Below are 14,990 nucleotides of genomic sequence, written 5' to 3' on the forward strand. Positions count from 1 at the left end.
CTAGAAGGGAGAGGGTTTTGATAAGAGGAGGAGGAGGAGGAGGAGGAGGAGGAGGAGGAGGAGGAGGAGGAGGAGGAGGAGGAGGAGAAGAAGAAGAAGAAGAAGAAGAAGAAGAAGAAGAAGAAGAAGAAGAAGAAGAAGAAGAAGAAGAAGAAGAAGAAGAAGAAGAAGAAGAAGAAGAAGAAGAAGAAGAAGAACTGTGGGGCCCTGGGTGTTCTCTGAGATGGGCGGTTTCCTTGCAGACGTTTCATGACCCAAAATCATTAGTGCTAGAAGGGAGGGGGGCTTGCGGAGAGGAGGAGGAGGAGGAGGAGGAGGAGGAGGAGGAGGAGTGTGGGATCCAGTGTGTTCTCTGAGGTGGGCAGTTTCCTTGCAGACGTTTCATGACCCCACTGGGTAACATCATCAGGGCTAGAAGGGAGAGGGGTGTGCAGAAAGGAGGAGGAGGAGGAGGGCTGTGGGGTCCTGTGGGGAGGGGGGAGGGGAAATGGAACCACCCAGAGGAAGAAAGTGGGCCTAAAGTTGCACCAACAGACTGCTGAGAAGCCACTTCCGGGCTGGGTTTCTGCTTTGCAAATTGGCAGCCGCGTTGCCGGGGGATGCTGGCTGGTGCCAGCAGGAGACGGGGCAGCCCGCCAGGCCTGCCTGGCCCTCCCTGCTGTGCCAAGGTTTTTTTTTAAATTTTCTTTTTTTTTTTTTTTGAAAAGCAGATTTCTCGAGGAAACATGAACTGGGGGGTGGGGAGGAGGGGGGCAGAGAGAAATTGCAGCATTTGCGGGGAGGGGGGGGAAGGCAAATGTTTGTTTGGCAAACATTTCCAGGCTGTTCTCTTTTGCCCAGCCTTCCCTTCTACCCTCCTACTTGTTTTGCAAACGTTAATTGTGACTCAGAAAATCTGGCCTGGCTCTCTTGGGTTAGAGTGGAAAGTCTGAAAGGGTCTCCTGCTTAAGCGAGGGGCTGGACTAGAAGACCTCCAAGGCCCCTTCCAACTCTGTTATTCTATTCTATTCCATTCCATTCCATTCATTCTATATTCTACTCTATTCTATTCTATATTCCAATATCTATTCTATTCTGTTCTATTCTATATTCCAATATCTATTCTATTCTATTCTATTCTATTCTATTCTATTCTATTCTATTCTATTCTATTCTATTCTATTCTATTCTATTCTATTCTATTCTATTCTTATTCCTATTCCTTTTATTTCCATTCTCAAACTGGGAGGCTTGGAAGATGGGTGGACTTCAACTCCCAGAATTCCCCAGCCAGCATCCTATCTGCTTTGCAAATGTTGTGACTCAGAAAATCTGGCCTTGCTTTCTTAGGTTAGAGCTGAGATTTTCAATCTTGGGAGCTGGGAAGATTGGTGGGCTTTATCTCCCAGAATTCACCATCCATCCATCCATCCATCCATCCATCCATCCATCCATCCATCCATCCATCCATCCATCCATCCATCCATGCAAGCTGGGGAATTCTGGGAGTTGTAGTCCACATGTCTTAAAAGTTGCCCAGATTGAGAAACAGTCATATAGAGCATAACCAGCAGGAGAGGTCTGATTTTGGACAGAAGTAGAAGGTGCTTCTGTTTTTGCAGATGACCTCAAGTGTCCGGTGCACAATGGACTATCCCAGATTTGAAACACTATGGGGCTGCAAGGGTAGAATAGAATGGAATAGACCAGAATAGAATGGAACAGAACAATAGAATAGAACAGAACAGAACAGAATAGAACAGAATAGAGCTGGAAGGGACTTTGGAGGTCTTCTAGTCCAGCCCACTGCTCAAGCAGGAGAACCTATACCATCTCAGACAAGTGTCTGTCCAGTCTCTTCTTTAAAACCTCCAGTGATGGAGCACCCACGATTTCTGGTGGCAAGCTGTTCCACTGGTTAATTGTCCTCACTGTCAGGAAGTTTCTATTTAATTCCAGGTTGCTTCTCTCTTTGGTCAGCCATTGTTTCTTGTCCTGCCCTCTGGTGCTTTAGAGAATAATGTGACCCCCTCTTGTTTGGGGCAGCCCTCAAATACTGGAATAACTGCTATCATGTCTCCCCTATTTCTTCTTTTCTTTAGACTGGCCAAACCCAAGTCCTGCAGCCGTTCTCCGTATGTTTTAGTCTCCAGGCCTTTGATCATCTTAGTTGCTCTTCTCTGCGTTTTTTCCAAGGTTTCAACATCTTTTTTGTGATAGGGTGACCAAAATTGGCTGCAGTATTCCAGGTGTGGCCTCACTAGGGTTTTATACTAAGGAGGGACCCTTGGTTTTATGGCAGATTTTGCCCACCCTCCCAAATAAAATCCATTTTGTTCCATGCAATGGAGGTGGGAAGGCTCTCCTTTGTCGGAAAGACACAGAATTGCAGGCTCTTAAAAAAACCCCTGAAAATGGTCTTCCACTTACAGCTGTTTGTTTAGCGACTGTTCAAAATTACAACCGCATGGAAAAAATTGGCTTACGACCGTTTTTTACACTTAACGACTGTTACTGCATCCCCATGATCACGTGATTTAATTCAGGCGCTTGGCAACGGACTCATATTTACGACGGTCCCAGGGTTACACGATCCCCTTTTGGCAAACTTCCCAGGAAATGAAGTCAGCGGGGGAGTCGGATTCACTCAGTGACCGTGTGATTCGCTTAACGACTGCTACGTTTTCCCAATAGCGCAAGTCCCCCCACCCCAAATGCTTGTGCCACATTTTGGGAAATGAAACACACACAGGAGACCTACACAAACTGAAGTGTGTCAAGAGTTTATTAGTTTTCTTTGGCCAGAGCAAAGAGAAAGATTTTGAAACCATGCACATTCTTCTCTTGATGGTGGAAAAATTAGCAAATTATAAGAGGATAAAAATTCGGAGGCAATTAAAAGAATTGTAATCGTCTAAAAAAGCCGAGTCAAGAAGAAGAAGAACAAAAATACACTTGGGTGTCATTGCATAGAATAAAACGCACAGAAAATACAGAATCTTTGGCAAGGCACTTTTGGTTTTCTTAAAAGTATAATAAGGCACCATATATACCTATTGACTATATATATATTATAAAATATATGCTGGTGATTCAGGAAAAATACACAGCCCAGGAAAGGCCCGATGCAAAAGGTTCGTTTTATTTTAGCTTTCTGTATTCATCAGCATGCTGCTGGAATGGCTCCTGGTTTTAAGGGGGTGATGATTTTGATTTTGATTTGACTTGCTTGCCTAACTGCAAACTCTGCCTTTAAAATAAAATAAAATAAAAATAAAATCCCTACTCCTGTATGTTGCATCCTCTGACAAAGGGCCTGAAAAATTGCAAAATTTGCCTTCCCACCCTCCTACTTTAAAAGGGCCCTATACCTTCACATCCAAAGAAGCAAGAAGACCATTGTCTGGGGAATTCTGGGATTTGAAGTCCACCCCATCTTAAAAGCTGGCCAGGCAAGCTGTTGAAGTGGGCTGGGTTGGATCGCCCGGTGGGTATTTCCCACCCCAAAGCCAGATTTCCCTGTATGAAGAGTTTCAAGGTTCTGGCCAGCTGTGGCTGGTAACGACAGGTCCAAATTTGCCAAGCAATGACAAGACATCCCGCGGGTGGCATGTGCCACATGAAAGCATGTTTGGCATGCTTTGGGTGGAGGAGGAGATGCCCCGGCAAGGTTGAAACATGAAAATAAAGTAAGCGAAGGGGTGAGCCCAGTCGGAGCGCTGCCTGTGGGACTATGCATCGGAGCCGTGTCCCCCTCAAAGTCCACCCCTTTCTTTCCCCTCTGAGCTGAGCTCAGTCAGTGAAGTTGTGCAGACCCCTGGCTTGCCCCCCCGAGGCTGTTGCAGCCCCCCAAGACTTCAGCTCCCTCCTTTTCTCAGCCTGGTGACCTCATCCCAAAGCCCGAATGGGCAACAACTGGAGGGCCGTGTTTTTTCAGCCTTGTCAAATTGAAGATGGGTGGACTTCAACTCCCAGGATTCCCCACCCAGCATGCATGGACTTCAACTCCTAGAATCCAGCATGCTTTGACTTCAACTCCCAGAATTCAGCGTGCTTTGACTTCAACTCCCAGGATTCCCCACCCAGCATGCATGGACTTCTCAGTTCCCAGAATTCAGCATGCTTTGACTTCAGCTTCCAGAATTCAGCGTGCTTTGACTTCAACTCCCAGGATTCCCCACCCAGCATGCATGGACTTCAACTCCCAGAATCCAGCATGCTTTGACTTCAACTCCCAGAATTCAGCGTGCTTTGACTTCAACTCCCAGGATTCCCCACCCAGCATGCATGGACTTCTCAGTTCCCAGAATTCAGCATGCTTTGACTTCAGCTTCCAGAATTCAGCGTGCTTTGACTTCAACTCCCAGGATTCCCCACCCAGCATGCATGGACTTCAACTCCCAGAATCCAGCATGCTTTGACTTCAACTCCCAGAATTCAGCGTGCTTTGACTTCAACTCCCAGGATTCCCCAGCCAGCATGCATGGACTTCAACTCCCAGAATTCAGCATGCTTGAACTACAACTCCCAGGAATCCCCACCCAGCATGCATGGACTTCAACTCCCAGAATTCAGCATGCTTGAACTACAACTCCCAGGATTCCCCAGCCAGCATGCATGGATTTCAACTCCCAGAATTCTCCAACCAGAATATGTGAACTTCAATTTCCAGAATCTCCCAGCCTGCGTGCATGGACTTCAATTCCCAGAATTCCTCAGTCAGCCATGGGAACTCCCCACCCCTTAAAGTTGCCAAGCTGGGAAAAAAAAACAACCTCATTGATCTAGTTTGTTTTGCTGCTGCAAAATGTTTAAGAACGAAGCTTTCCCACGGTATCCGATTTCTTAATCTTTGGGATCCCTTCTAATCTGCTTCCTGTGTTTATTTTTCTACAAATGTATTTCCTGCTCGGCTAGATTGATTCTTCCTTTTCTAGATCATTCTTCTCCAGTCACTCTTTCCCAAATCTGTGCCACCCCCCCAAAAAAAAAAATAAAAAATAAAAATAAAGGGCTGCAAGAGAGTTAAAAGAAGTCGGCTTAAATCTGGGGATCTTCAAATTTGGCCACTCTTAAGACTTGTGGACTTCAACTCCCAGAATTCCCCAGCTAGCCATGAATTCTGGAAGTTGAAGTCCACCCATTTTCAAGTTGCCAAGTTTGGAGACCCCTTTTGCTTAAGCCAGGGGTCTTCAAACTTGGCCCTTTTATGACTTGTGGACTTCGACTCCCAGAATTCCTCAGCCAGCCTCCATTTTGTTTGTTAGATTTAAGACAGGAGTTTTCCAACTTGGCCCTTTTATGACTTGTGGACTTCAACTCCCAGAATTCCTCAGCCGGGGCCAAGTTTGAAGACCCCTGGCTTAAATGATTGATCAGCCCATTCCTATTGCTTTTCCTTTGATCTTCACCTTGATCCATGCGGCTTTTGCTACACAAGGAACAAACCTCATTGCATTCAATGGGACTTGCTCCTGGGTAAACCTAGTTAATTATGGGCTAGTGCTTGTTTGGAAAATTAAAAAGAAAACAGCTCACAAATTATCTTAAAAGCCTGGAAGAAAAACAGCTTCAGAGCCTAGCCTAGCCTTAGCTAGTCCGGTCTTAACTAACTAGTTTCATACAGGTAGTCCTCGCCTTAACGACCATCTGCTTCATGACTGTTCAAAGTTATGACAGGGCTGAAAAATGTGACTGAAGACCTCACCTTTACGACCGTTGTTTGCAGCATCCCCAGAGGGTTACGTGGTCAAAATTCAGACGCTCGGCAACTGACTCGTACTTATGACGGTCACAGCGTCCCCAGGGGGGGAGGGGTCACGTGATCCCCTTTTGCCACCTTCCGACAAGCAAAGTCAGCGGGGGGGGGGGGGGGAAAGCCCGATTCACTTAACGACGGTGTTAGTAACTTAACAGCTGCAGCGATTCGCTTAACAACGGTGGGAAGGAAGGTCGTCAAATGGGGCCAAATTCATTTAACAACGGTCTTGCTTAGCCACAGAAATTTTGGGGCTCCGCTGCGGTCAGAAGTTGAGGGTCTACCTGTATATTTTATGTACCCCCCCACCCCCGCTGCTGTGTCTCCTCCGTATGCATCTCAGCGCTAATATAATACACTCGATGTGAAAAAGTGGCAATTTGAAATTTGATAAGCAGAATAAAAATGGTGCATTTGCCATTAGAAGCATCTGATTAGATAACATAAGAGGAATTAAGGTAGAACAATTTCAGGAATGAAAAATAACGACTCATTTTGAAAATGAAGAGACAAGAGGACCATCAGCAATGTTTCTAGAATAGAACTTCTCAATTTGGGCAACTTTAAGACAAGGTGGACTTCAACTCCCAGAATTCCCCAGCCAGCTGGCTGGGGAATTCTGGGAATTGAAGTCCACCCGTCTTAAACTTATCCAGGTTGAGAAACAGTACCCTAGTCCATGGGTCTTCAAACGTGGCCCTTTTATGACTTGTGGACTTCAACTCCCAGAATTCCTCAGCCAGCTTGCCTGGCTGAGGAATTCTGGGAGTTGAAGTCCACAAGTCATAAAAGGGCCACGTTTGAAGAAAAGTCTTCCATCACTGCCCATTTTAGTAAATTATGCCCAACATTTCTTCTGCCAAAGGCACTTCTGGGCCACTCAATTAAATAAAGCTTTGCAATAAATATATTCTACAGGAACTAAAATCAGAGAAGGCAAAATCCAACAGCATTTAACTTCACACATTACCGATTTGGCAGCATTAGAACTCACCTCCCCCTCCACCCCCACCCCACCCCCACGCCCCCACAGATAGCAAGGAGAGAGAATAGAAACATAAGATTTGGAGGCTGACATACCTGTGCTAAAAAGTCTGGCTCTCTTTCAAAATCCCTGCACTTCAGACAAGTAGCTCCTCAGGAGACATCTTTTCCATGAAACGTCTCCCTGAGTTGCTGGATGTCTAAATGCAGGGAGCACTGCCGGCTTGCAGATTGGGAGCAGGGCATTCCTGACAGGTCTGTCCCGGCTATTTGGGGAGGGAGGATGACCCAGAGATTGGCAGAGGAAGGAACCGTGAAATTATTCATCATTTCCTGTGCTGGAGGATGGGGAATTCTGGGAGTTGAAGTCCATTCCTCTTAAAGGGGCCAAGTTTGAAAAATGTGGGTAAAATTACTGCAAAACCCAGAAATAAATTCATACAGACAGCCCTGGAGTTACAACTGTTCATTTAGCGACCTTTCAAAATTACAGCGGCATGGAAAAAGGGGACTTGCGACCGGTCCTCACATTTATGACTGCTGGTCACACGATCAAAATATGGGTGCTTGGCAACCGGTGTGTATTTACGACGGTTGCAGCATCCCGGGATGCGTGATCCCCTTTTGTGACCTGCCCAGCTGGCTTCCCCAACAAACCAAGTTAGACTCACTTAATGACAAAGAGTGATTCATTTAGCAACCGGGCAAAAAATGTTGTCAAATCAGGTGTAACTCGCTTAACAAAGGTCCCGCTTAGCGGTGGAAATTCTGGCCCCAAATATGGTCGCTTTAAGTCAAGGAAGGAGATTAACCACATCGTGTGTTTCTTTTAACGCCTGCCAGTAAAGGAAACAGCGAAATTGTGTAAACGGTTCCATCTGTAAAACCAGGACATTCATTCAGGCAACTCCATATCCGCCTTGCTAAAAATATATATTTTGAGCCCAGGGTGAGTGAAAAACACCAGCAGCCTCCAATTCTTATCCATTCCTTCCTTGATTTCTTTCTTTTTTAAGGCATTTATAAAATATCAGAACATGTGATGATATGGGGCTGGATAGAAGTGTATTTGGACATGCAGCTAGTCCTCAAGTTACAGCCTTTCATTTAGTGCAGGGGTAGGCAACTCTGGCTCTTTTATGACTGGTGGACTTCAACTCCCAGAATTCCTGAGCCAGCATGGGGGAAGTGTGGCCCCTTGATGACTTCTGGACTTCAACTCCCAGAATTCCTCAGCCAGCCTGGGGGAACTATGGCCCCTTCCTGACTTGCGGACTTCAACTCCCAGAATTCCTCAGCCAGCCTGGGGGAAGTATGGCCCCTTCCTGACTTGCGGACTTCAACTCCCAGAATTCCTCAGCCAGCGTGGGGGAAGTATGGCCCCTTCCTGACTTGCGGACTTCAACTCCCAGAATTCCTCAGCCAGCGTGGGGGAAGTATGGCCCCCTTGGTGACTTGCAGACTTCAACTCCCAGAATTCCTCAGCCAGCGTGGGGGAACTATGGCCCCTTCATGACTCGTGGACTTCAACTCCCAGAAGTCCTGAGCCAGCATGGGAGAAGTATGGCCCCCTTGATGACTTCTGGACTTCAACTCCCAGAATTCCTGAGCCAGCACGGCTCAGCTTGGAAACCTCTCCCTTTCCCCTCAGCATGGCTGGCTCAGGAATTCTGGGAGTTGAAGTCCACCAGTCCTAAAAGAGCCCAGGTTCCTCACCCCTGTCTTAGGCCATTGTGGTTGAAAAGGCACCGAGTGGGAAAATGTAATAAAATAAAATAAAATAAAATGGGGGGCTGGGGGGAGAGAGAGAGAGAGAGAGAGGAGGAGGAGGAAGCTGAAAGAAGCCGTGGGAGAAAAGATGGCTAGATCTTGGCTAGATGCTCGGAAGGAGGTGCCAGAAAAGATCATGGTTAAGGGGTCTGCGGCCGGGACTCCCCTCCCCCCATCTAGGGACCACCAGACACCCCCATTTTGAAATTCTCTTAACTTTGGGTGGGTAGTGACAGCCCAGAATCTAAATTTGACCTCTCTCTCTCTCTCTCTCTCTCTCCCGGAATTTGGGGAAGGGTCCTTTCCCAGGGGAGGGGTGGAAAAGACCCCCTTGCCAGAAATTTTTGGGGGGGGGGGTCAGCAGTGCGGCCGGTGGCAGGAGAGGAGTCCCGGGAGGGCGGAGGAGCAGCGCGGCCCTCAGAGGTCAGTGCTGGCCTTGGCGGTCAGCGCCTGGATGCGGGCGGAGTTGCAGCCCTTGCAGAGGACGTGGCCGTCCAGCGGGTAGCAGCCCTGGTTGTCGCCTTCGGACAGGAGGCCCCCGCAGTCCTGCAGGGAGAGACGGTCGGGCTGAGGGGCCGGGCGGGGTCGGGGGTCCCGCTGCTCCCCCCCCCGGCATCTGACGCTCTTTGCAAGGAGGAGGAGGGGGTGTCGGAGGGGCATGGGTTTCTCCTTCCTCTCCCTCCCTTCCCTTCTTCCTTCTCTATTCCTCTCCTCTTCCTCTCTTCCTTCCTCCCTTCCTCCTTCCTTCCTTCTTATTCCCATGTCCTTCCTTCTCTTCCTCTCCTCTTCTTCCCTCCCTCTCTCCTTCCTTCCTTATTTCCTTCCTCCCTCCTTCCTTCTCCCCTTCCTTCCTTCCTTCCATTCCTAGCTCCTTCCCTTCTTCCTTCTCTATTCCTCTCCTCTTCCTCTCTTCCTTCCTCCCTCCCTCCCTTCTCTTCCTCCCTCCTTCCTTCCTTCCTCCCTCCCTCCCTCCTTTTCTTCCTCCCTCCCTCCTTCCTTCTCCTCTTCCTCTCCCCTTCCTTCCTTCCATTCCTAGCTCCTTCACTTCTTCCTTCTCTCTTCCTTTCCTTCCTCCCTCCCTCTCTCCTCCCTTTTCCTTCTCTTCCTCTCCTCTCCTCTTCCTCCCTCCTCCCTTCTCCTCTTCCTCTCCCCTTCCTTCCCTCCTTCCATTCCTAGCTGCTTCCTTCTTCCTCCCTCCCTCCTTTCCTTCCTTCCTCTCTCCTTCCTCCCTTCCTCCTCTCCTCCCTTCCTCCCTCTTCCTCTTTTCCTCTCCTGTTGCCCCTCCCTCTCTCCTTCCTTTCTTCCTTTCTTTCATTCCATCCTTCCTCCCTCCCTTTCAACTCCTCCTTCCTTCCTTCCTCTCCCCTCCCTCCCTCCCTCCCATTCCCATCTCCTTCCTTCCTTCCTTCCCATCTCCTTCCTTCCTTCCTTCCTTCCCATCTCCTTCCTTCCTTCCTTCCTTCCTTCCTTCCTTCCTTCCTTCCTTCCTTCCTTCCTTCCTTCCTTCCTTCCCATCTCCTTCCTTCCTTCCTTCCTCCTGTTTTTCTCTTCCTTCCCTTCCCTTCCCGAGGTATTCTCCCTCCTCCACCTGCCAACGTGGAGGAGCGCTGTTTTATTTCAGCTGGACGCTGAACTGAGGCTTGGGCAGCCGAGGACTTAAACTACGATGTTTCGCCCTTTACGGCAGGCCGGGATCCTGCGCTTCCTTCTAAGCCGTCCTGGCAAGATGGCAGGAGGCCTCGTAAGGTCCATTAAAAGTGTGGGGGGGGGGCAAAGCAAGACTGGGGGGGGGGGGCTGAAGGCACCAACCTCACACCGGTAGCACTGGACGTGGAAGTCGCGGTCCAAGGCCACGATCCGGACCGTTTCCTCCTGGCCCTGGGCCGGCATGATGGGCTCCTTGCAGACGGAGCATCGTGGCGCAAATTTCCTGGGGAGAAATAGTCACAGCATTAGATCCACTTACCCTGGAACCCATTGGATTAGAATAGATCCCTTTGGTGGCCCTCTCCCCTGTCGTTAAGCGAGGACCCGCTGTTTGCTAGGGCTGCATTCTTGGCCACAAGCCAGAAATACAAGGGAATTCCCGATTTATGACTGCGACTGGACTCAAAATTCCCATTGCTTAGTGGGAGGGTCGTTAAGTGAATTCTGCCCCGTTTTACAACCTTCCTTGCCCCAGTCGTCAAAGCGAATCACTGCAGAGGTTAAGTTGGTAACCCGGTTGTTAAGTGAATCTGGCTTCCCCCATTGAATTTGCTGGTCAGAAGGTTGCAAAAGGGGATCCACGTGACCCACCCACCCCCGGGACGTTGTGACCGTCATAAATATGAGCCAGAGGCCAAGCGGCTGAATTTTCATCACGTGACCAGGGGGAATCCCACAACGGTCGTCAGTGTGAAAAACAGTCAGAAGTCCCCCTTTTTCAGTGCTGTTGTAACGTTGAACGGTCACTGAGCGAACGGTCGTAAGTCGAGGACATCCTGTACTAAGGGATTAGACCGGGAGAGGAGAAGGTGAGAAAGAAACTCAAGATTTCCTTCTCTTGATGCTCTTTGGCATAAGGGGAAGAAGGGGGAATTTCTGCCATGCGTTCAAGATACAGGCCTGGGGTTCTGTTCAACTGGGTTTCGTCCTGTTGTGTGAACTCAACCTGTGTTTATTTCCCCTTCGGGTATCCCCACCCCCACCCCACCGTTTCTCCAGCCCTCCAGAAGCTCTGCAAAAAAAAAATAAAAAAAAAAATCTCGCGTTGCACCTGTGGAAATCCTCAATGCAATGAATGTTTCCCCCGGCATCCACGGTGAACTGGATGCCATCCAGGCTCCGGTTGCAAATCACACAGGTGAAGCAGTGAGGATGGTAAGCTTTACCGGTGGCCCGCAGGATCCGCTCCATGATGGGCTTGGCACAGACGCTGCATTGCTCCAGGGTGTCCTGCAGGCGGGGGGAGAACAAAGGGGCAACGGTCAGCAGCGGTCAGTTTTCAGGCTGTTTTACTGCTTTGATTGTTTTGAACCTTTTAATTGCAATACGTGTTTTGAATTGCGAGCAGACCAGAGTTTGCTGAGGTGGCTGTAGGAATCAATCAATCGATCGATCGAGCACTCAATCAAATGTGCAGCCATAGTTTTCGCAGACCTTTCAAGACCCAGCTAGGTAACATCATCAGTGCTACAAGGGAGGAGGAGGAGGAGGAGGAGGAGGAGGAGGAGGAGGAGGAGGAGGAAGGGAGGAAGAGGAGGAGTCCTTGGTGCTCTCTGAGTTTGGTTGTTTTCTCACAGAGGTCTGATTACCCAACTAGATTACATCATCAATGTTTTGTTTTTTTAAAAAATTCCATTTATATCCCACCCTTCTCCGAAGACTCAGGGCAGCTTACAAGCTTAGCAGTAGCCTTCATTCTATGTATATGCCTGCTTATTAAGGCTTTCACACACACCCCAAGCGGCATTATTACAAAGTCAGCTTAATTGCCCCCAACAATCTGGGTCCTCCTTTTACCTACCTGGGAAGGATGGAAGGCTGAGTCAACCTTGAGCCTGGTGGGACTCGAACCTGCACTAATTGCAGGCAGCTGGTGTTACTTAAGGAGGCCTTAGCCCACTGCGCCACCAAGGCTCTGTTAACCCCTTTCAACCCAGAGCAAGAAATATTCCACTTTATTAGTTTATCGTGCCCCCAAATGTTGCTGGACAGATCATGAACTACGCAAAGTCCATTTCTGAGAAAGGCCAAGCATCCTGGCTCGCTCTCAGCATAATCCCATCCGTCGCATTCAGACAACCCAATTATCAACGGAATCCGTGTTCTTAGTTCTTCCAATCTAGGCAAAGTGTCTATACGATCAATGATAATAATAATAATAATAATAATAATAATAATAATAATAATAATAATAATAATAATAATAATAATAATAATAATAATAATATCAGCAAGTAGACGTCAGTAGTTATCCACCCAGTTCTCCTCTGGGTCACTTGGTGGCCTCCCATCTTAACCTCACTTACAAACTTACAATTTTGGGCGTTTCAAATTGGAACCGCACTGGGGAAAAAGTGACTTAGCCTGTTTTTCACACTTAAACTGAATCACACGGTTGTTAAGTGAAACACACGGTTGTTAAGCGAATCACACGGCTTCCCTCACTGATCTTGCTTGTCGGAAGCTGGCTGGGCAGGTGGCCAAATGGGGATCGGTTCACCCAGGGGGGTCTTCGACCCTCGTAAGTACATGCCAAATTGCCCGAAATTTGATCGCGCGACCTTAAGAGATGCTGCAACGGTCGTAAGTGTGAGGACCCGTTGTCTAAGTGTCATTTTTCCCGATACCGCTTGCAACTTCGGTGTCTAAAAGAAAGGATTGCAAATTGAGGACTACCTTACTGCTCAATTTCCCGTGGGGCTTGCCATGGGGAATGCATCAATGGTTGTAAGTATGAGGACTTTTTTTTTGGAGTGCTCCAGTTAACTTGGAACGAGCGTTTAAGCTTTAAGGGAACGGTTGTAAGTCAAGGACGACCTGCGTGCTCTTTCTAGGAGGCGCAATCGTGCAGCGGGTGTCTTCCAGAGGGGTGGGGACTACAAACCCCAGCATCCTGAGCCAAGGAAAGAACTCCGGGGTGGGGAAAAGCCCCAGAGGCACCCTGCTTATTCCCCTCGCCCAGCATTTTTGCGGTGCTTAAGAGGCCAAATCACACAGCTGGCGACTCTGTTCAAGCCAGCATGGGGCCCCGACAAGCAGGGATTCACATCTCGGCCTCCCGGCGTGTCTCCTCTGTGCATCCCAGGGGAAACCACACAAATGTCACACCAGACAAGCACAACCTTTGATTCACGCAGGCTAAACGGAGGGTTGCTGCACCCAACGAGAAAACCTCATCCGCAAAGGTGCTTTTTTTAATTTATTATTTATTATTATATTTTTATACCGCCCTTCTCCCGAAGGACTCAGGGCGGTGTACAGGGCAATAAATATAAAAAACAGAATACAAAAGTTAAAAAACGATTAAATATTAAGCCCAAGTTTAAAACAGTATTAAAAACATATTAAAACCCCAACCCTAACCCATCAGACCAGGTCAGATTGCTCAAATAAATAAGTTTTTAGATCGCGCCGGAAGGAGCGAAGGTCGGGGGCTCCGGAGCTCAACCGGCAGGCGGTTCCACAGGTCTGGAGCACCCACAGAGAAGGCCCTCCCCCTGGGGGTCACCAATCGGCATTCTTTGATCGGCGGCACCCTGAGGAGGCCCTCTCTGTGGGAGCGCACTGGACGGAGGGAAGTTGACGCCGGCCGCAGGTGTTGCCGTAGGTAATCCGGACCCACGCCATGTAGGGCTTTGTAAGTCATTACCAACACCCTGAATCTCACCCAGAGGGCAACCGGCAGCCAATGCAGCTCGCGGAGCAAAGGTGTAACATGGGAGTATCGGGAGACTCCCAACACAACTCGCGCGGCTGCATTCTGCACCAGTTGGAGCCTCCGAGTGGACTTCAAGGGCAGCCCCAGGTAGAGAACATTACAGTAGTCTAGACGAGAGGTCACGAGCGCGTGAGTGACTGTACGCAAGGCATCCCGGTCTAGATACGGCCGCAACTGGCGCACCAGGCGAACCTGGGCAAAAGCCCCCCTAGTCACAGCTCCAATATGCTCTTCTAAAGAGAGCTGTGAATCTAGAAGGACCCCCAAGTTGTGCACCCTATCTACGGGGGGTAATAGCTCACCCCCCATGGCCAAAGATGGAATAATCGGAATTTCCCGGGATGCCAGCACGAACAGCCACTCAGTCTTGTCGGGGTTGAGTCGAAGCCTGTTCCTCCCCATCCAGACCCGAACCGCCTCCAGGCAACGGGACATCACAGCGAGGGCATCACTGGGGTGGTTTGGGGTCGAAATGAAAAGCTGGGTATCATCAGCATATTGATGATACCCAACTCCAAAACCACGAATGATCTCACCCAGCGGTTTCATGTAGATGTTGAACAGGAGAGGTGAGAGAACCGACCCCTGAGGAACTCCACAAATGAGAGACCTAGGGGCCGATCTCTGCCCCCCTGCCAACACCGACTGCGAGCGGCCCCGGAGGTAGGAGGAGAACCACCGAAGAACTGTGCCTCCCACTCCCAACCCCCTGAGACGCTGCAGCAGGATACCATGGTCGATGGTATCGAAAGCCGCCGAGAGGTCTAATAGGACCAGGACAGAGGAACAACCCCTGTCCCGAGCCCTCCAGAGATCATTCACCAGCGCGACCAATGCCGTCTCCGTGCTGTGTCCGGGCCTAAAGCCCGATTGGTACGGGTCCAGATAATCCGCTTCATCCAGGACCAGAGGGAGCTGATGCGCCACCACACTCTCAACAACCTTCGCCAGAAAGCGAAGGTTGGAGACCGGACGAAAGTTGTTTAATATTGCTGGGTCCAAGGCAGGCTTCTTGAGGAGGGGTCTCACCACCGCCTCCCCCAAGAGGCAAACTGGACTTTTTTTACTTTTTCC

General features: G+C 49.2%; 2 protein-coding genes across 2 annotated transcripts in view; one reads left to right on the forward strand and one right to left on the reverse strand.

Annotated features, from left to right (window-relative positions):
* Positions 1-14,990, forward strand: part of LOC310641201 (transferrin receptor protein 1-like) — a 546,690-nt gene that overhangs the window by 42,256 nt on the left and 489,444 nt on the right. The window lies entirely within an intron of this gene.
* Positions 8,840-11,423, reverse strand: LOC310641202 (lipoma-preferred partner homolog). The gene is made up of 3 exons (XM_083364070.1): positions 11,250-11,423; positions 10,301-10,421; positions 8,840-9,037 (listed from the first exon to the last, which is right to left on the reverse strand). Exons 1-3 carry the CDS (start codon positions 11,387-11,389, stop codon positions 8,909-8,911), a joined length of 390 nt encoding a protein of 129 aa, XP_083220196.1. The 5' UTR covers positions 11,390-11,423; the 3' UTR covers positions 8,840-8,908.

The sequence above is a fragment of the Vipera ursinii genome (assembly GCF_947247035.1).
Source record: "Vipera ursinii genome assembly, chromosome: 5".
Taxonomy (NCBI): Eukaryota; Metazoa; Chordata; class Lepidosauria; order Squamata; family Viperidae; genus Vipera; species Vipera ursinii.